The following is a 26,268-nucleotide window of genomic DNA, read 5'->3' as shown; positions in this document are numbered from 1 at the left end:
GTAGCCAATAAGTGACTAATCTCACTTTCGCGTGTTTCTTTTATTCAGGTTGACAATTTATTGCACGATTCTATTGAATCGTGACTCCCAGGTTATCATTACGCTAGACATCCTCAATTAGTGCTTAGAATTATGTAGTACTAACAATATTATGTCATCTCTATTCCGGTAGTAAGTGTTCAGAATAGGATTTACATTACGTTCACGGCGAATGAAATATGTGACGCAATGTATAACCCAAAAAAGAAAAGAAATTGTTTATACGTAGAAAATCAATAATATGTCTTAACATAATTCGACAAATCGTAAAGTTTCTGTGCTATGATATGACGGTAGTCATATTTAACCGATATACTTAACAATAACAGCTATAGCTGGGTAAGTTCGTTAGAATTCTTCAGATACCTGAAGCTCAAACTTCCCAAAAATGAGAATCCGTCGTTTCAGATGTGTCAGTCGTCCGTCGTTTCAGTTCAAGTTTCATGGTGCCTATTTCACGATCTGCCGTGTCTTACGGCCCGCTGCCGATATTTATAATAAATATAATATAATTATCTTTATGTATTGTTATTTTCTAACGACCGTAAAACAAGTCCACTTTCTTACTGTTATATCTTTCCACTGTTACCTTAGTAGGTGGGACGGGCAATCTTTGAAGACGCAATTATGGTAATTTTCACCCTTACGGGGAGGGTGTGCGGATAGGCTAACAGGCTAACTGATTCCCGTTCGTCTGCAGTTAAGTCAATTTAACTCCCATCACGACAAAGCACGGGGCAACGGCCCGATTCGAACTTAATATACTTACAATTACAGATATGGATAGGATATGTATTTTTTGTAAAAATGATGGTTTGTTTGAAGATGGACACTTGTTTGGCACACTGACAGATCAGATCGTAGTCTCAAATCAGTCGTAGTAGTAAATCAAACGCATTGTTCGTTCCCTTATTTTATTTAGTGACAGTCATAGATAGAAAACTCCATTGTAAACTGAAACAACGTAGCCTATGATACGTAAATATCACTTCCAATACATTTTTCTCTTCATTTAGCGTTGGTCGATTATTTTTAGTTTAGATTCGGAAAACGTTACTCTAAAATGACAATTGAACATGGTTAATACACATGTACTACCACTATTTATTAAATGACAATTGATCTATAAAACTTACACACATACCAGACAAACATGTCAGGCGTTCAAAAGATTTTCGTACCTGTCTTATTATTACAGGATTTATTACCAATCGATAGATAAGAGTAGGAAATTGGCTTACAATATCGGCCTTCTTCAGACGCATCACAATATTCACGATACGATGCAGTTGCATTGGCGCCCCCGGTGTCTGTTGGCGATCGGCCAAATCCACTGATCACTGATACCTGCTAGATGCTGCATTCATTGGCTATGTCGCTGGATGAAATGTTCCTAGTAGATAATTGATTTTGGTTGATTTTGATTGATCTTGGTATATGGATGCGAAGCTTGGACGTTGACCCTGAAGGAGGAGAATAAGCTCTTAGTGGCAGAGCGGAAGATCTTCAGAAGGATTTTAGGCCCTACGAGACGAGAGGATGGCTCTTGGAGAGTCAGGAAGAACTTGGAGGTAGAAGAGCTAGTGGGCGAGCCCAACGTCATCGGCGAGAGCAAGGCTGCTCGTCTGCGATGGCTCGGCCATGTGGAAAGGATGGGAGAGGATCGTGCGGCCAAAAGAGCTCACTTGTGGCGATCTACTGAAAAACGGCCGGTCGGAAGGCCCAGGTACCGATGGATCGATGAGGTCCAGAAAGACCTGTGTGACCTTCAAGTGACTGAGTGGCATCAGATCGCACAGGATAGGAGCGAATGGAGGAATATAGTGTCGGAGGCCAAGATCCACTTCGGGTCGCTGAGCCATCGCAGTAAGTAAGTAAGTAGATAATTGACATTATTTGACTACATAGCGTTATTCTGAACGTGGCTGAAAAAGACTATTTCTTACAGACTTTTAGATTTTTGGTCAGATTATTAGATTAGATTTCAGACACCTATGTGCCAAAACGACTGATTTGATATCAACAAACAATAAATTTGCAATTATGCATTTACTACCAAGTCGTCTGCACGTCATTGTCATTGCTTTAGATGGATTATATTTGTTTCTTATCTTAACGCATTTAGGCGGATGGCGCCCCTCCAACAAAAAGCACTATTCGAGATCATAATGATTATATGAACCGACAATAGATCTGACAGACATGGCCATAGCATTTCCAGCCTCAATGATCAAAGTTTGTACGACAGCCGGATCTACTGTGACGTAGTCTATGTCAAATCATAAGCGCTCGGTCACACCGCTCCACAATACCGTTTGCGGAAGGGTGCGCGAACGGAAACTGATATAACAAATTTAGGTTGCATACCTACTTATAAAGAAATATTGAAACAATCTATCACTAAACAAAATATTTGTATACCACATGGCATACGGCCAGAAAGCATATGGCCCGCCCTATGGTAAACAGTCCCCGTAGTCTATACACGCTTGCAACTCCAGACGTGTTACTTGCGCGTTACCGACCCATTACAAATCAAGCTTGTATAGTAATTCTTTGCTGGTCAATACATTTCGTATTGACCCTAGCCATTTTTTGCGCTTTTGAATTTTGATATTTCCCGTTCAGAGTTTAAATCTTGAGGTTAGAATATGAAGTAAAGTTCATGCACTTTCGATTTTTCTCAAAACACCGTGTATATCGATGCCGACCTACTCTTGTCAAGACGCCACCTAGTTGATCGGATAAAGTGGCCGTATCATCAGTTCGTTAGCTGGGTCGAGGGTCGCCTCGAGTGGCGTTTCTCTTGAAGCCACAGACCATTGGATTAGACGCAGCAATTATTTCTTCGTGTATACCTTTTTACCTTCTATACTTTCAGTTACCTTGAAACACTCGCTCTTTTCTCTTGACGTTACTTTTTTATGCGATAGGAGGTAAACTAGCAGACAGGTCGCCTGACGGTAAGCAATCACTGCTACCCATGGACACCTGCAACACCAGAAATGTTGGAGGTTCGTTGCCGGTCTTTAAAATAGATGTGCGCTCTTTTCTTGTAGATTTGAAGAACGTACGTCTAGAAGTCCAGAAACACCGCAGACGACAGTTCATTCCATGTCTAGTTTAGCTTTGCGATGGAAGAAGCTTCTGGAGAAATGCACAGTTGAGTTGAGTAATGCCAGCCATCTAAATGATGGAGATGGAAATGTTGTCCTGCGCGATGGCAGAAAAAAGCTGCAGGGATTTTACTTGCCTACTTAATTGGATAATGTGTCCGTATTATCATCATTTAGTTAGTTGGGCAAGTCTTTAAACTACATTTCAAAAGAACCCTCCTAATACTTTCACATGTTTTTGTTATTCGCCAGGCAAAACAATTAGAATGATTTACCCATATAATCGTTTCTTTGCCACAAATAGCTTTTGAGTATTATAGATCGTTGCCTAACTAGGTAGTGTAACAACTGATTTAAACATAAACAGATTACAGTAATGTCATTTCAACACGTAACTACAACAGAACGTGAAACAGAAGCCATACAAATATACTGTGTGTATATATACCCATAACGTACCCACGGAGCAAACATGCAAAGGTAATGCCGAATGTAAACAGAGTGGTAAGTTGGTAACAGTACACGCCCACGGACTATGGTGCTGAGAACTGTATACCGCATATGTCCGAGACTTTGCCACAGCAACGGATTATACGTAGACGAAGTATTTATATTTTGCAAACGGGAACCAACCCCACTAACAAAAGAGGTTCACGTATTATGTCCTTCTACATGGACCATGAAGTGTCCTATCCATTGTAGCATTTAGAAAATTGCACACTAATTTATCTTGATTATGAAGTTTGAAGGATCAGGCTAGCTTTGATACAGTCTCCGACAACATCACGCAAAAAGAAAAATACGAGTATGTGACTCTATATTTTATTTCTCTAGGGTCATAAGAGCGTGTCAGATATTTATACAGCCTTCTTTTTATACGCTGTTATTGCCGGTGACTGTTCCAAACATTTTTATCCGTTTCAATTTGTTAACGTCTAAATGTGCTTACTACTAGAGTGTAGGTTTGACAGCCACAATATAAATGACAATTTAATGCCCCCACCACGCCAGGGGGACCCCATGCCTTGAGACCTTGACATTAGGGGAAACTAAATTGATGATTGTCCATTGAGAATACGTGAAATAGCTTAGAAACGTCAGGGACACTTTGTTTTGATGTATTACTTACAACTTAAATGCTTGTAACGTGAAAGTTTGTAGGGTTAAAATATAAATTAAAACCGAAATAAATTACACATATGAAAGAAAAAAATCAATAGATTATAATTTAACTTGTGTTTATTAGTATTAGAATTGGTTAAAATATATGCAACGTACCTAAAAAGAGTTACTTAATTCAAACACAAACAAGCCTTAGCAAACTATATCCCACACTGCCACTATCTTCTTTGTTCAGAAAGATTTTGACTTCAGTTTGGCGACAGTTAGATAGCTACTCTGTATAGCTAAACTTTTTTACACACAGGTGTCTTTCAATGATTTTACCCAATAAAAAGATACCAAGAATGACTAATGATGATACTTTTTTTTGGAAATATTAGCGCCAAATCAGGTACAACTTTCTACAAGTACCTATTAAATGACAGTTTTGCAATTAAATAGGTAATTACTTCCGTTATTGAAATTGTAATCAACCAAGTAAACATCCCACTCAAGCAAGTAAACATTTAAGTCTTATAGAAACCTCATAGAAATCAACCTAGTGAATTTTCTCTCAATTTAAATGCAAACTCGGGCACTTGCGTTATCGCATTCTCGAGATACGATTTAATGATACCATTTAATAATATTGACATAGAGCATTGTGCACGTTATCTGATAGCATACCTGTTGTATTGATAACGGTTGTAAATAGAACATCAAGAACATGCTAAACGTGATAAAGAAAGCAATTAAAGCAATTAAAGGAAAAAGTGTCGTAAGAAATTAACGAAACCATTGTTTATTATCATTGATTTAACTTACTTCTCGATTTGTGAGTCTATGAAAGTTTTAGGCGAAAATCTCTTAAAATGTTGTTATTTTGGATGCCTCGGCATCGGCACACTATTACCTCCTGCTGACGAGAACGCGACACGCTTATGTTAAACTATGAGTGGAAATCAAAGGAAAACACGGGGAGTGGCATAAAATATATTAATTATTCGATAATTCAATAATTCAAGTACCTATTCTGTGCTCTAGAAGTAGGTACTCGAGTATGAGTAGTATACCTAATAATATTAGGTATACTACTCATGTGGAAAGGACCTTAATGCTATTTATTATATTGCATTAAGGTCCTTTCCACTGGCTGCACGTTGACCGTCAAGACTTGATAAATGTTTGTTCCAACGTTTTCCAAATACCTACTTATCCTAGAATATTTGGAAAAATCGAATAACTGGATCTGCAAAATCGTTCGAGAATTTCGATCTGTAGAGGAACCAAAACTTGAGAAACTTTAGTATCTCCCCAAGGAAACCCTCGCCAATAGAAATAAATTTTATTACAGGCACTAGATAATAATATGTGACAAACCATTATATTGTACTATACACTCCCTCTTAAGATCATTTCCACAGCTCAATCTATCCGTACAAAGTGATCATTACGGTTTGTCACGTCTACCACGCACCCATTAAACCTTACGCGAACAACCCACAAATCACAGATAAAACTGCAAATCTCTAGGGTCAGATGTGGCACGAATTTATTTACTAACGGTAAATTTAATAGTGCACTTAAATCTTACGCTGCCAAAGAGCCTAAACAGCCACTACCATGAGGTGAGCTTAATAGGTTTTAGAACTTTTAAAATACCTTAGTCGATAGCGTAAAGCATAAACAATGCCAAAAATTTCCAGTTTTTGGAAATTTTGTAAAATGCAGAAGTTGCCATAAAGGACTTGAGTGCCCATAGCGTATATGGCGCTTAAAACTGTCGTGACTTTACTGTGATAATCACTTTAAGAACTAAATATTTGTCAGTTGTGCGTTTTCTAAGCATGTCGCGGAGGTCTACAGCTCTCAGAGACGCAGAGACACTAGTAATACAAGGAATTAACGTAAGAAAACCAAGATCTACATTTTCCCTTTATTTTAAAAATATAATTTGAAATATACAGTAGAGTCCGGTTATAACGACGCCCAAGGGACCGCTGATATTACGTCGTACTAACTGGACGTCGTACAAAACGAATTTCATTTCGGTTTAAAGACATGTCATTTTTTAGTATGCGTGCTCATCACCGACAAATTACTGTCGTATTTCGTAATAATAAATAGTCGCATTCCTTGAACCTCGATTTACGTAATTAATATGACAATCGATTTTTTTAATAAGTAAAACTAGTTTATACGCAATCGAAAAATAAAAAGTGGATTCTATTTAGCTTATAAGATTAGACCCGAGGCGAACCAATTGTTAAAATTATTAAAACTAATGCTCCAAAAAGTCACATGGCCACAATCTCATCTTTCTACTTGTAGGCAAAACAAGGGGCCGTGCTTGGGGTGGAAATAGCTTTGTTTCCTCAATTTACTAGTAAAAACGTTGTCGTCGTTGTTACCGGACTTGACGGACGGATTTTGCGTAAAATTACGTAGTAAAAAGCGGTTGGTTGTTAAAACCGGAGTCGTCATAAACGGATGTACTTTCATAATATCACAATATCTGGGCGACCGAGCGCTCGGTTCTATTTTAATATATCACGGTTTTAGATAAAAAAAAACTCTTATAAATACAAAAACAAAAAAAAAAGACAAAAACTTAATTTCTGGCCGGGATTCGAAACCCTGACACCTACGATCTATCTGCGTACATTAGACCGACCTCGTACGACTGAGTTAAGCGGAATCGATGCGCGCGCGGCGAAATTAACGACCATATTTTACGTTTACTTCGCGTTTTCCGGGATCTAAGGCTACGCTAGATCGATTTTTCACCCCCGAAAACCCCCACATAACAAATTTCAGCGAAATCGTTAGAGCGGTTTCCGAGATCGTCGGTATATATAAATAAATATACAAGAATTGCTCGTTTAAAAGTATAAGATATTTATCACATATGAAAACCAAACAAATACCTGTGCTTCCGTTATTCGGTTATTGTAAGCGGTTAGACGTTAGGTATATGCGGAGTCGTAATACTAACCGGACTATACTGTATAAAATGTATATTTGAGTGGACTCGGGACTGTTGTTTAATCTTCACGTTTAGTTAGATTATAAAATCATGATTATACTATGACTTCTTTAAGAAATTCAGTGCAGGTGCGTAATGTTGTCAATGAAAAGTAATAAATAAATCATTATTGTTACAAAACATTGAAGAATTACGTACTTTTGACCCTTTTTTATGCCTAAATTTGGTCATTTTGGGAAATAAATATAGTTTCGGTTATTAACCGGTTACAGACTTTGAAAACCGGTTTTTAAGAGAGGCTAAAATGTCTCGGTTAACCGGTTTTTCGGTTAACCGGTTAACCGGTTTGCATACCCTAATGGGGATACGACGTTCCATAACATTCCTATGACCACCTTTCTGCTCCATCATCAGATCAGCTCTATGATACCATAATATTGCATTGTCACGTGATTTACATATGTATTCAAAATTTCAGCTCAATCAGAAACCGGGAAGTGGGTCAAATTTAGCTTCTACGTTTTGACTTTTGACGCACACTAACATACTAACAAGGCAAGTTGAATAAAAGCTTGTAATTACGTTTATTATAAGGAAAACGTGAACAGCTCTTTTGAAAGACGGAAACATCTGCAATCGATGCCACTAGACTTAGAATTAAAACTGTATAAATAATGCCTTGGGTGAGACTTTGACTCACGGCCTCTGGATTTATACACCGTGTTTTTTTTTGTTTTCCGTTAAATTCGACACGTCGTTAGGTTCATTATCAGGAACCGTCCTGTATATAAATTTTTGTTAGATTCGCAAAAAAAATTTTCAGCGTTTTCATAGATAATAAATGAATTTATTAGTGTGAGAGACCCTTAAGAATTACATTCAAGTTAGTGTCAAGTGAAGTGATTGACGGCACATTTCAAAACAAATAACATTAGGAATTGGTAAAGGCTGTCACACACGTGCTCAGTAATTATCTTAATTATTTTAAAAACTCGATAATCGTATAAGTTAATAAGATGCATGTTTCTTAGAGAAATTAATTGTATTTGATCAGGGTGTATACCCTGTTTTTATTGAATTCCGTTAACTTTAAGGAAAGGTTCTTCAGATCAAAATGGTTGAAATGGTGGCAGATCGCTGGTATACACCAGCGATCTGCCACCATTTCAACCATTTAACATTGTGAGCGCATCGTAACTCGGGAAATATCAAAGTGACTTGGAAGTCTTGGAACCCCAGTTACCGTTTAGGTACAATGCCCTTCACAGACGTCGCTACACTCCCAATTGTATTGACCAATATGGTGGAAATTTCGCTGACTTGATTGAAGTTTTGGGGGCTCAGTAACTGAGTTGTTGGCAGAAGATTTGAAATGTCCAGAGACTGTGAGTTTAAGTCACACCCTTTTCCAGTTCTAAATGTATTTTAGTACGTCAAATCTCGTGGTAGAGGTACAGAACACCATCGCAGAACGGCGTTGCCGAGCGGTATAGTGGAAATCTAGAAACGAGATCGGACTGCGAGTTGTAAGAGGAATAGACGTAGATAGTATTGGATGACATTAGACTATACGTTTAATGGTGGCGTGGCAGTTCTTAAATGCAATAAGAAACTAATGAATATCTAATAGTTTTTAAGAGAGAAGAGTTGCTTAGTTAAGGACCAATTATAAGCTTTTATTTTACAGTATTACTATTCGACCTACGTAGATAGATGTAAAATCAAGTTCAATAATGAAATATTGTTTGGTGTTGTTGAAATAAGATTTTTTTATTTCACCTTTTTGATTATTTAAATACATTGTTCAATTTTATTCCTATGTTATTTAAATGAACATAATCTTATCATTATCATCATCATCATCATCGAGAAAAATGATCCGCTTGCCTTCATCCCATGAATTTGGGGTCGGCGCAACATAATGTTATATTGATATACGTATATAAATATGCACACAATAGTACATTACGATACAAGTGCGTAAAAAAGGAAGTTCGAAACGAGTGGCGATAAATTTTAAATCGACACGAGTTACGAATTTCCTTTTCGCACGTGTATCGTACGACGTTTTTCAGTACAGATGAGCCTTAAGTTTCGACCTGGCATTAATGAACCACTTTCGCACTAGTGCGTAAAAAAAACACCATCTGTACTGAAGAATCTAGTACCTATTGCAATAATTGTTACAGATGAGCCTCTTGGTTTGTGGTTACACAAACATATAAGTAACTTCGTTAAAGTAATTTAAACAATCTGCTCCGTTTTATGGCTCTCGGCATTCAAACTAATTTATGCCAAAATGATGTCATTTTGTTATCATTATTATTATTATTTGTATGTCTTTCCTCACACAATAGTGCGTAAGGCGTGCGCGGGGCCGAAGCCAACGCGTAGAGTCACCATCACTTTAATGAAAAAGGGGTACACCGAGCGGATGCTGCCCTACCCGTATCATGGGACAATAATATTTGAGAGTTAATGGAATCAAAATGAACTGGGCTATTTTGATGAAGGTGATGGATTAAATACTGGGCTATGGATAAAAAACCGGACGCCTGCCTAATAAAATGGTATCCAATGTGGCAGACGGTTACAAGATGGGCCCCCAAAAAAGCGACATAAGATGGCTCAACAACACCGGTTGAGAACTCAAGGATGTCGAAGGTGTACACCGCTTTCTGCCCAATGGCTGTCAAACAAACTCTCTTATGCAAATTTTCCTTTTGTATAACGACTCCACTCTAGACGTCCAGCCAAGGCAAGCCAGAGGTAGAGAGTACTGTCCCACCCACCCGCCTTACGGGTAACAGAACTTTATGGGGTCGCTGTTCCCCAACAGCTCGCCATGATGCCCTCAACTTTTGGTTAAACCAATGGGCGATGGGGTCGTCACATCCCTATTATTATTATTTATTAGTAAAAACATGTTTACATGACATTACAGTAAAACCAATGCGTCACGAAACTTAGATAACAAAAAAGAGAAAAAATAAAGAGACCAAATTTAAAAAAATTATTAAACAATTGATTTGGGCGATGACGTCACAGCGTGGCTCCGTTGTGTCGTTTGCCCCGGTGTGGGATTTGGCAGGTTGCCCCGGAACCGCCGAAAAACCACACCTTTCGGCCAGAAGTCTGCGCACGCGATGGTGTCCTGCAGCGGCCGCGGCACGCGCACAACGAACGAGCTGAAGTGCACATAGTGACGTGACTGCAGCTGTTGCACCCTCAGCGTGTAGCCAGTCTTCCGACGAACGTAGTCCACCACCTCGTCAGCCGTGGCGGAGTAGTTCAGGCGAGACACGTAGAGCGCTCTACTCGGTGTGGCAATCCGTAGACCCGAATTCACCGGTTCCGCAGAGCCACACATAGTCTTGTGTCGCTTGGCGCGCGCCGCGCCGCCTGGAGCGCGCCAAGAGACGTCTCTTGCGCGTCCTTGCGTGTCCTTCCTATACAAAATGTACTGAGGATACGTTTTTTAAATTACATTCAGGCGGCGTGGCGAGGACGTCCGTTCCGCGCCTCAGGACATGCGTCTCTTGAGTGGGGACGGTCCCTTAGGCAGCGTTCCCACTTATGCGTCGCGTGTCTCGGGGCGCGCAACGGGCGTCCGCGCCACGCCGCTTCAGTGTAATTCAAAAAACGTCTCCTCAGTACATTTTGTATAGGAAAGACGTAAGACGCGCCCCAGGTGGCGTGGCAGCGGCGGGGCGCGCGCCGCGCCGCTTGGTGGCGCGCCTTACGTCCTTCCTATACAAAATGTACTGAGGAGACGCTTTTTGAATTACACTCAGGTGGCGTGGCGCGGACGCCCGTTGCGCGCCCCGAGACACGCGACGGTCTGGTGTGGCCGGTGCCTTAGGTAGGCGACGTCGATGCAATAGGGATGCGACGCGACGGCGGTGGACGCGCGATCGTCGTCCACACAAGCCACGGCGTTGTACAGCTCAGTTTTATTCCATTTTGACTTATAAATATGAGTTCGAATTGGTCTCTTGGGAACAAGCCAGCGGTCGCAGCTCACCAATTTCTAGAACAATGAAACGTGTAATCTCGAAAGATGTCGGGACTTTGATCGTGATTGCGTTAATGTTTGACCTAATTTCAAATAATATTTAGATTTATTCTTTTCTACACCAGAAATTTGTAAGACTGAAGTTCGACCTGTATGTGACTTTAAATATGTGTACAAAGCGCGAGAACTTAAAAGTGTTACAATGTTGTCATGTTCTTATAGTTTTTGTAATTAACACAAAACAAAAGCAATATTTTTATTGAAATTTCATGCTTAATTGGCGTCACAAAACTGACTGATTTTTCCGTGTGGTGACGGGTTAAGAATTTCACCACCCCCTTTCTTCCTGTGGGTGTCGTAGAAGGCGACTGTGGGATATGGGTTAAATTGTGGCGTAGGCGAGAGGCTGGCAACCTGTCACTGCAATGTCACAGTTTCGTTTTCTTTCAACCCCTTATTTGCCAAGAGTGGCACTGAAGCTTTAGTAGTTTCATGTGTTCTGCCTACCCCTTTATGGGATACAGGCGTGATTGTATGTATGTATGTGTACAAAACTGACATCTAGTTAATTTTTGTCAACTTTTACAAATTTTGGGTCCCAATTTTTGAAAATGCCCGTAGTTTTTGACAATCACATTTACTGACATCTTTATTTTGTTGTTGCAGGTCACCCACAAAACGTCGGGCAAGGTGATGGTGCTGAAGATGAACCAGCAGCGGGCCAACCGGCCCAACATGCTGCGCGAAGTGCAGCTCATGAACAAACTGAAACATCCTAACATACTCGGGTGAGTACATAAACACGGTGTAACATAAGGAAACCGAATAATTTTAACAGGGTATTCCACATCGAAGGACTCAACATTACCATCCTGGAGGGAAAAATCGAGGCGAAGAGAGGCAGAGGAAGACCTAGAAAGCCATACATGGCGCAAGTTAAGGAATGGTGCTGTAGCCACACATACCAAGAAGTCAAGACGAAGGCCGCGCGAGAATAGGCACGATTGGAAAATGCTGCAACGACAGAGGGCGAGGCCCTCTTAATAATGATGATGATGATGATGATTCCTCATCATGTTAGAAGAGTAAAATGTCATAAATATACACTTTTCTGGATTTCGCCTACTTTCAGAGTTATAAGTATTTAAAAAAAAAAAAACAATTATTTCTCAAAATCAAACGGTGTTATCAAGATTCAAGATTCAATAGTTTATTCATGGTAAACACATAATTATCTACATAAATATTACAATTAATATTAAAAAATGTATGACGGGTTTACAACGAAATGGTCCCGCCTCAGCATAGATCCAGGGGTCAGCGCTGATCTTCCGGCGAGACCACTTTGTGGGCCACGAACGCAGCTGTACGGTCGGCCCCTCCGAAACATCTGAACACTTTGATGGCGATGATGCAGCTATCGGACATAATCAAAGTATCCTAAGTTAATAGATATCAAAAAGTAACTAGTGACTCGTTGCAAAATAGTACATTACATCAGAGGCCGGGAAAATGAGGATTTCCGGCCAAGTGGGTATATAAAAATTTTTTATAGTGCGTTTTTTTTAAAAAAAGTTATTTTTTTTTCCCTTTAACTTTTGTTGTTTTTTTATAAGCGTATACGGGGTATCAAATATTATTTCTCAATATAAATAATAAATAAAATAAATAAATAAATATTATAGGGGAACGAAAATTCGATTCACCGTTTAGGAGATACAGCCATCCAAAGTTACTATTTTCAGTAGACTTTATTTATTTCATACTACCCGTCTTTATGTCACTAATACAGTTAGAATAAGACGTGTGATCTATCTCGCGGCGACATACTCTCGCGGCAAATATATGCTAGGCCCACAGGCATGCGTCTTGAATAATATGAGTCTACCATGTGTTTTAATCTAAATATATAAAAGTTTGAGAAAAAACAATATTAAAAAAAATAATAAAATAAAAAACTTTTGTTAGATACACTATACATACTTCGGGAGATAGCTTGTAAATATTTCGTTAGAACGTGTTTTTAATATACTGCATAAGGCGGCTTTGTGCTCAATGAAAAACACCGAGTGAATGTTTCTAAAGGGGTCGATGAGACTTGACCTTGGCTGCTGGCAAAGAAATTTCAACCGTTTTTTGGGATGCTAGAGGTGTCATTTACCGATGTAGCCGAACAAGAAAGACCCCACTTATATAAGAAAAAATCCTCAGATTTCCATTTGTTTCCAAATTTGTAAAAGTGGCTATCTTCTATAAAAACGGAATTATGGCAATAGAGAAGCGTTGGTCAAAGTATATTATCAATCGGCCCTCGTATGTGCCTTATAATTGTTCTTGCAGGTATTGTCTTCGGCCGGCAACCCCCTTTGTCCCGGCCTCTGTAGTAATGTACTATTTCGAAAATACTACTTTTAGCACGCTTGCGGAGCCGCGGGAAGAAGCTAGTACATTAGAAGAGAGTAACGTATTTTGAAATGTAATAGTACATTACATCAGAGGCCGGGAAAATGATTTTGGGTGCGTTTTCATACAAAAAAAATTTTTTTCGATTTCCGGCCAAGTGGGTATATACGGCCGAGCGAGCGTGCGAGCGAGGGCCTCTGTAGTAATGTACGATAGTACATTAGAAGAGAGTAACGTATTTTGAAATGTAATAGTACATTACATCAGAGGCCGGGAGGATTTCCGGCCAAGTGGGTAATCCGTTTTCACGCCGAGGCATGTATAGTGCTTTTCTCAAACATACAATGAAATAAAAAAAATGCTCTAAAGGACAATATTTAAAAAAAAAAGTTACTTTGCAGGCCTAGGCCTAAAAAATAATATGAAATCCCTTTACAGTCCTCTCGAGTTGTTGCGCTCAAAAAGCGATTCTTCCCAGCCCATTTTAAGGAACGTAAAGACAATATTTCATTGCATGTTTGAGAAAAAGTCTTTTTCTGTCCTCCGGCCGGAAAGCATGACATTTCAGGCCGCTGGGCTAAGCGAAGTTACGTTACTTTGGCCAATAAATAAGAAAGCTTCAGATTTGTGACAATTGCACGTGATCTAGAGGTACTGTTACTTAGTACTGAGCTGTGAAAATGAATCTCTGGATTTGTAGGATATTTTCGAATTGTGTAATAGAATGATGGATCGCGCTGCTTTTCAGGATAGACATACAGTTAGCAACACGACAAATCTGATATTGAAACAGATCTGTCAATTAGGGCGACGTAGGTTCAGACGGGCCCCAAAATAAAATTCTGTCTCGCAATTCATTCCACGAAAACAACATTAACAACCTACAATGAATGAGTTTTGTTACTTATTTTATGTACAGTCGGCAACAAACCTTTGATAAGTACAGCCAATAAATATATATATAAAGAACTTTATTGCCTGTACATGGTGTGTATTTTGGCACTTTGTCTGTATTCACAGCTTGATTGCTGAGTCAGCACTGCTGAATGTAAGTTAATATTCCTACCTTTTATGGTTATTGTATTATGTATATTTAATATTTATTTGCTTCCCAGGAAATTAGCATTTTATTGGCCGTATCTAAAGTATCTAAACTCATTGTCATGTAAATAATATTAAATTTTTAACTTATTCTTATACGTAATTTACGTTCAGCATATTGAGTATTTTCTGCAAAAATGTGGTTTTCATACTAAATATTGTTAAATGATAAACAATCATATGATTGGCGTAAGAGCAGATCAGCAGAAATTATGTAAATAAATATGTGGTAAATATAAATGTTGATATCCACTACACGTTCAAAATCTTTAGTTTCTTGGGTACTTCTTACCGCAGGGCTAGCACATGATTGGCGCGAGATGGATTACCCGTCATTAGAAAAAGATGTGTGATCCATGTCGCGATCATGTGCTCCTAAATAACTACCTATAAAAAAATAGATCTCAAATTTAAGCGCATATCTATGTCGCTGCAATCAGAAAAAACCTGTCGAGTGTACCTAAAGCGTAACGCAAAAATATAATTGAAATTAGTGCCAAGACCGGTATTAATCCAGATAATCTTCGCATTTTAAAATGAGACTACTTCTCTTAATAACCATTAAGATATTACACAGCAATTAGGCTTTATGGAGCAAGTTTTTAGCCTGTGATAGTAGGTGTACTTTTATAATTATACCAGTTTGCGATGGAATGCTGTCATCTAACTTATTAGCCTTCATACAACCACTGTTGAATATCTTCTTTGTTATATATGTATGTCATTTATCATACAAAAAATTACTACCATCTAAAACAGTATTTACTAAGGTGAATACCATCCATCCATCACAACACTTCAACACTCATGTTCACTTCATCATACAATACTTCAGACATCAGGCTGAATCATCAGCTATACATACTCTTGCCAATAGACAGAAGAAGCTCTTTCAGAAATCAAGCTCTAATCAAAGATGTTTGGCGTGATGTAGATAGGCACTTGTACCTATTTACTCCTTGTTGGAACTGCTTTGATCCTGCTTTGATCTCTGATTCTTTTCGCGAGGCTTCTAATGTCACTGTTGAAGTAATATCAACAATTACTCTAGTCATTTATATTGACGAACAGTAAGATTGAGACGAGACGTTTTCGTATTTTGTCAAAAACTTCAGATTTGGTATTCAGTTTTTGAGTTAATAAACTGCAAACAATGATTCAGAAATCAACATTTCTTCTCTCATTAGCTGCTTGGGTGCTTTTCACAAATATGGGTACTGCTTGTTTACTTAGGATGCGATCGTGCTTGAAAACGATGCTCATCAAACAAGTTCAACCGACAGGTCTTGGTACTGCGAGTAACTGTATATCTGAAAAAGGACCTACATTGGATCTTGTAATAATTTCGAGTAAGTATAAACAAAATCATAAAATTATTCAACATTCGATGACCTGTTATGGCTTTAATACCTACAAGGCAAAAAATTAAACTGTAAAAGCGGTTCTCCTCTGACCAGCATTTCAGTTCAGCTACTTTTAAAAATAAGTTTGATTTTTTTTATTTTTAGCACACTAAAAAGATTATAAAGTATTGAATGTTTCTCCATACTTAAAAATCTAAATGGCGTATCCGCGAACTCATATTAAAAGTCATTTTTCGGTTTCAACGCCGTATGGGTTGAACACAAACGATTCGCTTTTATTTGAAAATAACTTTATTTGCTGCAGCTTTGTTAATAAACTTTCTTTTGTTTGCTCGTAAATTAAATATTGAGTTGGATTGGTGTTTCCATTTTCTTATTAGATATTGTTCCAGAAAAATTACCCGCGTCTGGCCGAGAATACACTTATTAGATTTTCTCTCCGCCCGTCTGTATCGTAGACAGATTTCTACCATATATCACGGCTGTATCTATATTAATCCTGGTAAAAGTCCGAACTAGTCTAAAGATACGATATTCATTCCGTTTCGAGAAGTTATATGGAACAGGCTTCTAGAGGTAATTTAGAACGAAAGTTCTGGGAAATCGACTTTTCTTACAACAAGCAAGAAACGACTAATGAGACAGTAACAGTTCTAATGAGATTTCTTTCTAACAAACCCAAATAATGTAGTTTGCGTTGTCTTATTACAGAGTTCCACCGGCATTAAATTTAACATAACGTTGTTACCAAAAATTGCACTGTCATCAAACTTACACCTGTAATAGGTATAGTACAATGACATGGACTTGCATTTGCAAGAGTAGTAGAGAACTTTAAATTAGTTATTTTGCTTTCCCACATATTTGTGACATTTTCAATCAAAAGGTACCGATTGTCGGTTACCAATAATCTCGATCTCATATTTATGGAAATATCGATTTATTGACAACCGACAATAATTAATTACACTTTTGATTAAAAATGGCACATCCTATAAAGAGTCATGCAGGCACCACTTCTGGGAACTTCAAACGTTGACCCTCACTTCCATGTACATTTTGGAATCATGTAAATTTGTAAGAAATCAAATGAATTTATTTACTCCGACCACATCAAAAATGAAAAGAAATAATCGCGACTTAAACAAACTGAAATTGCCCCTCTCAACATTAAAAATAGTTACGTCAAGCCCCCCGTATATGGTTATAAAAATTTACAATCACCTACCAAATTCGATCAGAAGTATAGAAAAACTGCCACTCTTTAAAAAACGCTTAAAAGTATATTTAATTCAAAAATGTTACTATAATTTAAACGAGTATTTTGAAGACACAAACGAGGAGTGAAAATGTTGATGGCTCTCTCCCTTACATTAAAAATAATGTATGTGCATGTTAGTTTTAAGTATATTGCTGTGCCCTTGCAGGGTGTCACATGTATACCGCACTATCTATTGTACCACCTAATTATGTAATGTGATTAATGCAATAAAATAATTTGAATTGAATTGAATTGAATTGAATTTTCGTCTTTGTATGAATCCTTGAAGATTGCTCTCGTGCGTACAACATGTAATCAGACTCGTCTCATTAGGCTCACATTTATTGGTGGCGTATTTCATTACTTTAATAATAAATTGTTAAATAACGTACTGCCTTATGGGCAGTTAAATGCAGTAGGGATAATGTTGAACACATCATTCGGCAAATAAAATTCTGAGGAGGAACAGTTTTTCTGTTGTAACTAAATAAATCAAAATAAGTATACACGCTAAGATAACCCCTCATCATCGTCGGTTTTTAATTACCTCACACGACGGCACTTATGCAATTTCACGCTGCAACCCGATTCCCAACCGAGCGCCACCTCCGACTTCGTTACCGATGCTTACCGACCATGAGCTAGGCTATTGAGGAACCAGTAGACTTTGACCATACTTGCGTAGCCTAACGTCTCATCATTGCTGTACGAGTCGGTATGTATCAAGGCCGCTAAGCTTAGTGGGTTTGGCTCAGACTTCGGCCACACCAACATAGCCTAACGTCTCATCAACGCTTTAGATGTCAAGGTCGCTAACCTTAAGTGGGACTGGGCTGGTCATAGCTGCCGCATACTATACTTGAACGATGAACCAAAATGGGCTGAAAAGGAGTTGGGACGATTTGGACGTATTCTATACACATACAGATTGACATTGGCGCGATTGGGTTCAATGGAGGAAGCGAGGGGAAGTATTTTTCCAGCAGAGGGACGAAGTAGTTTTGGTCATATATATATATAAGGCAATAACGGCATAATATGTACATAAAAGATTTAGGGCCAGTTGCATCAACCACATTTGACAGACACATCATCGTCACGCAGCAGACGTCTATGGAACTTCCCATACAATAATATTTAACGAACGCTTTAACGGTGACAGACGGTTTGATGCAACCGGCCCTTAGTCTCAAACACTCTTCTTGGAACGTATGCCGAGCATTTTGTTCTCCATCGACTCTATCACAAAAGTTGTTACGGGTCTCAGTAACTTTGGTTCAACTCGACAAGCAACGAGAATCATAGAGTATGCCTGACCCGCCCGGCTAACCGCAAAATATGAGCTCGGGTGACGCAACGGCCTACAATTGATTCAGTAATCGTTACTTAATTCCCTTGATGCTCAAAACCGTCAAAATATGACGGCTTTTTGTACACTTCCTATGTTATGAAAAGTTTTGAGGATGGTCCTTAGTTCCGATTTTTACCATCAGCATCACTAAATAGAATAAAACAAAATCGCTTCTCGATGTGTGTTCGTCCCTTTCTATCCTTAGATTTGTTGAAATATGTAACGGATTTTGATGCGTTTTTTTAATAGAGAGATTACATAGAAAGGTTTGTACGCATAATAACATGAATAACCAGACTTCGCTTGTACATAATATACTTTTTCTACTTGTCGACTGTAATCTGTCAATTAGGACACCACAGACTAGACTATAAGTGCTAACTTTTCAGTGTTGGATACTCTATGGCAGTTGCGACTCAATTATAATAAGCTCATTATAGTTGACTTTAGTTAACTGTAATAATTTCAAAAATAGAACTTCATACAATTTCTATACTAATTAACGATACCTGGCAAATTTTCCTGCATCTGAAACACATTTTTTATTTGTCGCGTCATCGGCCAATCAGAGACGGTTATTACAAACAATTGGTTGCTAGGTAATTCGATGTTGATACAACGGTGAACGACTCTATTAACATTAATTTTAACTTGCATGAATGATGATATTTCCGCCCATTGATGATGACTCGTAGAAAAAGTATTGTATACAATAGTGATATAATTAAGATTTTCACTCTCGTACCGTACTATTAGGCCACTCAGCAAGCTTCGTGGCCTAAACTTGGTACTCTACTGAAAAGCTTTGTATTATAACACGATTGTATAAAATACTATTATATATACCTATGTCTAATAGGTGGTTTATATCTTACTTCTTAACTATAAAACTCTCGTGAGACTCAAACATATTTACAATATTTTAAGCGGGTTACGTGAGTAGGTAGGGGTGACCGGGGTTAGTTGACTATAGGGGTAGGTAGACTAAGTCGAAATAATTCGCCACTATTACGTGTTTTCCGTCATCCGATTTGATTGAAGTTTGTGTGTCTTATAATTGAATAAAAGTTACTAACATTAGGTATACTTTTTTGTTTTTTATTGTAAATTATTAATTTCCTTTATTTACATTAATTACCGCCTAGGTCAACCTTCCCCGTGCTCATGGTCATGGCCAACTTACCCCGGAGATGGGGTAGGTTGACTAAGAGTCAGGAGTTTAAAAAATTGACTGTGTTGTAATGGCAAATACTTGTGTCAAAAACAAAGGATTTAGATACCCGAATAGTTCTTCTATCTGTAACAACAATTATTTTCATTAAATTGATTCACAGATATATGAGCTGAAGCCAAAAGTTAGTCAACTATCCCCGGTCTCCCCTAATGGTTACAAGTTTGCATATTTAAGCAAAACTGCCAAGCGCAAGAAAGGGAACTGTACGGATCGTGTCTCAGTTATAAAACAGCGTTAAATCTGCCAACATAACCGAATATCATAAACTTTACATATTCCATCTAAAGTGTTTTCTCATGACCAGGGACAAGTAATGTACATAGACTGTTCACAATCCACATCGCTCTGTAGTTTAGTTACTTGTTTTTGAATTTTACTTTGAACTGACGTCAAATGGTGTGTAAAGTGATCTTAATAGACCTGAAAACGAAATATATATTTTTGTAGTTAGGAAACCACTTTTTATGAGCATTTTCAGAAGTTGGTACCCCCCAATTAGTGTAAGTTGTTAACAAAAATTAACTGACTGTCAGTTTTGTGACGACAATTAAGCATGTTATAAAATCTGTCTAAAAATTTACTTTTTTCACGTTCTGAATGTTCGCTTTAGAATTATCGCTTAAAGTTTATGTAATTACCTAAGACAAAAACAATATTTTTATAGAAATTTCTTGCTTAATTATCGTCACATAACTGACAGAGAGTTATTTTTTGTTAACAACTTACGCTAATTGGGGGTCCCAAATTCTAAAAATGCCCTGATATAGAAATAGAATTGATTTTTTTGTCTTAAGCAAAACGTTAAAAAAACAACATTGAGGCAACGTTCTACCAACCGAGATATTTTGGAATCTTATTCCTGACTGTCAACCATGCATTAACAGAGATTTATGTGGGCCCACACATTTTAAATCAGGGGAAATTTGTTTAACGTGACCAATTGACCATCTTAATACATTTTTGTCATTCACGATCACAACACAACTCCAAAATAGCCCAGTACAGTCTTTATATTAACTCATCCCTTCATGACGTAACTTTTGACGTGTACATTTCACCTCGTGCCTCGTTTAACACTTCCTAGGAAGGATTTCCACTTTCGCCGCGTAAAATCTTTGACTAATTGCTTGTCACACGGAGAGTGCTGATATTTTATATTAATTATGATCGTCTGCCGGCATTTTGTGCGCAGTCTCCGTCGACAATCGCCTGCAACTCGAGAGGAGTTACACTCTGCTCCCCCGTTAGCTCTGGCAACCTTAGTCAACACCAGAACCACAACACTACCTAGTCTACCTACCCGGTAGACCCCGCAGTGTCTAGTGATATTAAGATTTATTAGCAGTCAAAATTGTTTGTTGTTGTTGTAGTCCTAAGGCACCCCAGAGGTGCAAAGGGCCTTCACAAGCTCGCGCCACGTCTTCCGATCTTCAGCGACCCTCGTGGCCTCGCTCCAGCTTAGACCAGCCGCTCGAAGCTCATTTTCGACGGACCGCTTTCATGAGTGGACAGGGCGCCCGGTTCCACGGCTTGCATTTTGCCGTTTCCAGCCGAAAGCAACGCTTGCGTTATTTCTTTTTCATAAGTTTTTTTGAAATAAATAAATAAAAAAATAGAAATCCCCTCTCCGAAGAGTGAGAGTCAAAATTGTTGGATAATGAATAAAATTCATAAAATTTTGGAAGAGTTTTCCACATCCATCACTATTTTTTACATGTGAATTTTTTTGAGGCCAACTGTCAACTGCAGTACATTAGCACAGAGAAACAATCCAACAGCAAGATGTATCCTACCCATTGCATGTCAATAGTTGCATCGCATGCTTGACCATTCCTTGGCGTCGCGTGATGCACTCTTCATAATCGCTTCATAATGACATTAATAACGCAGTAAATGCTTACTCAACAAGAACTGTCTCGTTGCACAACTGAGCCGCTGCAATTTTTGTTTGCAAGTGAAATATTTTATAAATACTTGGACTTTAAAAAATGGCAATAGATTCATTGACTAATCGACATTGCAAAATAATGAATAATGAATTGTTAAAATATACGTTTTCTTTAATAGAAAATAGAAGTACTTTCTGCACTTAAATAATAAATATTAGGTAACTATTTCTGATCTCTAGCTGAAAGCTTCCACTTACGATCCGCTACGCTAAAGGGAGCTCCATTGCACTGCTTCCTCTCACCTTCTCTGTCACTGGCGCTACTCTCAGGCTTCCTCTTATATACTTATTCCGAATCGTATCCCGTCTTGTCACACCACACATCCATCGCAACATTCTCATTTCATTCACATGCAGACTTCTCTCATCATTCTTCTTGGCGGCCCAGCACTCACTTCCATATAAGACGACTGTGTGTCGCGTTCTCATAATGTTAGTAAAATTAAATTGAAACTAAATACATATACAATTCAGTAACATTGTAAACATTAAATTTTACATTGTATTAATGAACTTAAAACTGAAGCAGCGAAGCGAAACAAATACTGACTGTTTAATCACACTTGTCAATTTAACTGATTGCAATTAGCGATTGAATCTCATTAATTAAACCTGTCCGATCAAAACTTCGTAACGTTTTTCATTTGCTGAAAAAACTGCAGAGCAGTTTTTAAGCTGCTGCAGATAGCAGTTCTTAGCTTCGTATATGTATATTTGCGGAATATTCTGTGATGCGAGATATACTTACCTATCCAAATATTTTGTGGAAAGTTTTGATATTTTTTTTCTATTTTATTACACCAAGATGAATAAGGTGCACCTGGGCAGTTTCAACTGGGGGGCAATTTAAATCATGGTTTTTTTATGTTTTACACTATTAAATAACCACTCAGTTGCTTTTGGTAGCTCTAGTTACCAGCTATTTGCACACAACATTTTAAGTTCACGCGATCGTATTTTTATTAATGTTATGACAAATATTTTTTATTTATTTATATTTGTTGCATGAAAATTGGTGTTCGAGAGACCATCGGTTCGTAGGGTCAGGGCCGATTCGTCAAACTAAACCTTGTGGCGGGCAAATTAATCGGACAATGACTCTTTGTCAGTAATGTCACTGTCCGTCAGCGTCACTGTTGTCAATGTTGTCATACATCACATGTCCCCACAAAGATGCCTTTCAATATGCTGTACTTCAATTGTAATTTGTTATTTCAGCCTCGAAGTTTGAGGACAAAATATTTGAGACCTTGTGATAAATGCGTAGTTGACTTGAAATAGGCACTCCGGTGGGAATCTAGTACTCAAGGTGTGCCCAGTAGCAAATGCATGCATTACCTATGAGGCGCAGGCCGTAGCATCGATGAAAAATATAGCAAAAATTTTAATTAGGTACGTAAGATACATATGTTAAATCATAGTAGCTAATATTTATGTGTAACCTACTCTGTCTTCTTGCCGCTATCAAAAGCACAAATCACGAAATCAATAATTGTAATGATAGCATAATAATTACATGATTTCTGATGCATACTCTTGTACGGGGCTGAGACCTGGACATCGTATTCCAAGCACGAACGTCGTCTTAACGCTTTCCACATGCGCTGCATCCGGAACATTTTGGGTATACACTGGAAGGACAGAGTAACGAACGAGAGGGTGCTTGAGATTGCTCAGCTGCCCAGCCTCTTTGCGCTGCTAAAGCAGAGACGCTTACGCTGGCTGGGGCATGTGCATCGCATGCAACCCTCTCGTTTGCCGCGGCGTGTCTTGCTTGGTGCCATAGCTGATGCCAAGAGAAGCGTCGGCCGGCCAATGCTACGACATAAAGATTGCGCCAAGCGAGACATGCACGCCTTCAACATCCCGGTCCACAAATGGGAAGAGCTTGCCGAAGATAGAGACAGGTGGCGCAAATTGGTGTTTGATGGACGTTCAATCCACGACAATGCTTGGTTTGCGTCCCTCGCAAGTAAGCGAGCCAAGCGTTATCAGCGCGATACCTCTTCGCCACGGGCACACTACACCTGCCAGAGTTGTGGTCGTGTTTGCCGCTCCCGTATTGGCTTACACAGCCACGAAAAACGTTGTTGCCCTACCTGACACTGCTTGAATAGTCTGTTAGAGACTTGAAGGCCGATGATGATGATTAACGCAATGAACCCTTGCAAGAATCTTTCTACCTCTAGACAATTCTGCATTATCAAAACAAAACCTAAATAACTTCGAGCGCTGCCCATTTCGTTTTCATGAAAATGCAACGAAATTGAAAATACTCAACTCTCATAAGGCCTGACTCGTAACGGATTTGTCAAATTCAAAACTGTTTTAACGGTACCAGAGCCGGCCGAATCAAAGTATGTTTTTCTATAATGTGTTTAAAATGTATTTAAAATTTATTATTTATTAGTAAATTCATCATTCTCCATTTCTCCTCGCTCATGTTGTAAGTTTTGTTGTATGCCCTCCATCGTACATCCGACAGTGTTTTTCGACACATTCTTAGTTTTAGTCCTATCAAGGACTATCTTTTTTTAAATATTTTGGTGGCTTATGGTTGGTGTCATTTAAATGAATGAATTTCTTAGACACTCCATCCTATTCCGGTTAATAGGTGAATACTATGAGACTTCGTTAAATTAAGTTTTTCACCCGATTTGAAGAGCGTTGGCTTTAGCAGGCTGCTGGCTTCATAGCTGTGGTGGATGATATCCAGCTATTGTCAGAATAAAGTTGAAAGATCATATTATTAAATAAAATCTGCGAACAGCTTCGTTCAGCAGTTTTTGTTGTAGATTTTTTATCGAAAAGTGGTTACTTTGCTTTAAATGCTTAGTAACGGACACTGCATCGACTGAATTCCTAGTAAAGTGGATATTTGGAGACTCATCTACATTATCATTGTTTCATAGGAATCGTAAAGAAATTGCCTTTCAGATAAGGTATAATGTTGGTTGCCTGGTAGTGTTGAAAATGATTAAAATGCAAGTTTCGTCAACAGGAATCAAGTTTTTGACAGCAATTTGTCGCCGAATTATTTTCAGCGATCACTTTAATTTTATCTATCTAGTTAGTTGAGAAGTGCTTTTAAACATGATTCTAACATAATAATTTTGTGAATCTGGCAATTTGAATGGTGTAATGTATATATAAAGTAAGCTAGAAATTATACAAGAAAAAGCACTCTGAATTTGACAAATCCGTTACGAATCAGGCCTTACTTCCTATTTAAAGTGTCCAGTCCAATACCACGTCGTTTACGACGCATTTCAAACCTTTTGAACACGTCCAAGACCATATGTTTGGACCGCCTAGTTCACAAATATCCTCACCAACCAACATTACAAATATATGTATACACTACCTTATTGTCACTGTCTTAGATAGACACTTGTTTATATATTTTCGGTATGCTGGTTTGTAAAGATGTTTGTGAACGCGAATGGACAGTGTGTTGTAACAGAATCAAAACCAGTCTGATTCAATGCCCGCCTTGGTCCTTTGTACGTGTGTGAATTATGACACCGTCTATAATCCTACTATTGCTTCAAACGTTCGCTTTGTTAGTGCATCTGTGTACAAAAATCGATTACGCTCTTTTACTATTTTGTAATATGTTTCTACAACACGAGTTCATTCTTGGAAAATACATGTCTGGAGAGTTTTAGCTTCTCAGCTTCTCACACAGGAGATTATTAAATGAAATAGCCTGAAGGCTTTAAAATATTTAAGGTTGAGACAGCTTCAAAAGCGGGGTTTAGAAAGTGGAATATCTATAAACCCAGGAGCACTAACTACAACGCTGACCACGGCATAGGTAACTTATGTTAAAAAAAATGGAAAATTTCACGGCATCCCTTTAAATAATTTAACCTTAAAACTATTTGTCATTTGACTCATGTTCGTTCCGACATGTCTTTGACGCTTCATTAGCGCACGTAATAATTAAACTTGTACAATTCTTTAAGAACGTTAATGAGCTTTTTATTATGTACATCGTTCCAACAATACAGCAATAAGATCGACCCACGCATGGGAATTGATAAACCAACGTATACAGAAGGTGAAACCACGTTTTTTCCACCCATTTTCATTATTTACCTACCCATTCAATCTATGATTTATTTGACTTTCTCCGTATAAACAATGCACAGATTTTGTGATAAAAAACGTGTGTTTTGCGGAAGAAAAGACCGTTAATGTCTGTTCGCCGATGGCAATTATTGGTAAAATATGGACGCCTCTGAAGAGCTGCAAAGTATGCGCTTGTGTTATGTTATGGCTGATTCGCTTGCATGGTATGCTTAATGATGGCAGTGGTTTACAATATTTAAATATTTGTGGTAAAA

General features: G+C 38.3%; 1 protein-coding gene across 1 annotated transcript in view; it reads left to right on the top strand.

Moving 5' to 3' along the window:
- Positions 1–26,268, top strand: part of LOC125226346 (dual specificity testis-specific protein kinase 1) — a 133,013-nt gene that overhangs the window by 94,318 nt on the left and 12,427 nt on the right. Inside the window, 1 exon segment of the mRNA XM_048130306.1 lies at positions 11,924–12,045. Within this exon segment, the coding sequence (XP_047986263.1) occupies positions 11,924–12,045 (122 nt within the window).

The sequence above is a fragment of the Leguminivora glycinivorella genome, chromosome 5 (assembly GCF_023078275.1).
Source record: "Leguminivora glycinivorella isolate SPB_JAAS2020 chromosome 5, LegGlyc_1.1, whole genome shotgun sequence".
NCBI lineage: Eukaryota > Metazoa > Arthropoda > Insecta > Lepidoptera > Tortricidae > Leguminivora > Leguminivora glycinivorella.
This window is presented reverse-complemented; position numbering and strand designations above follow the sequence as displayed.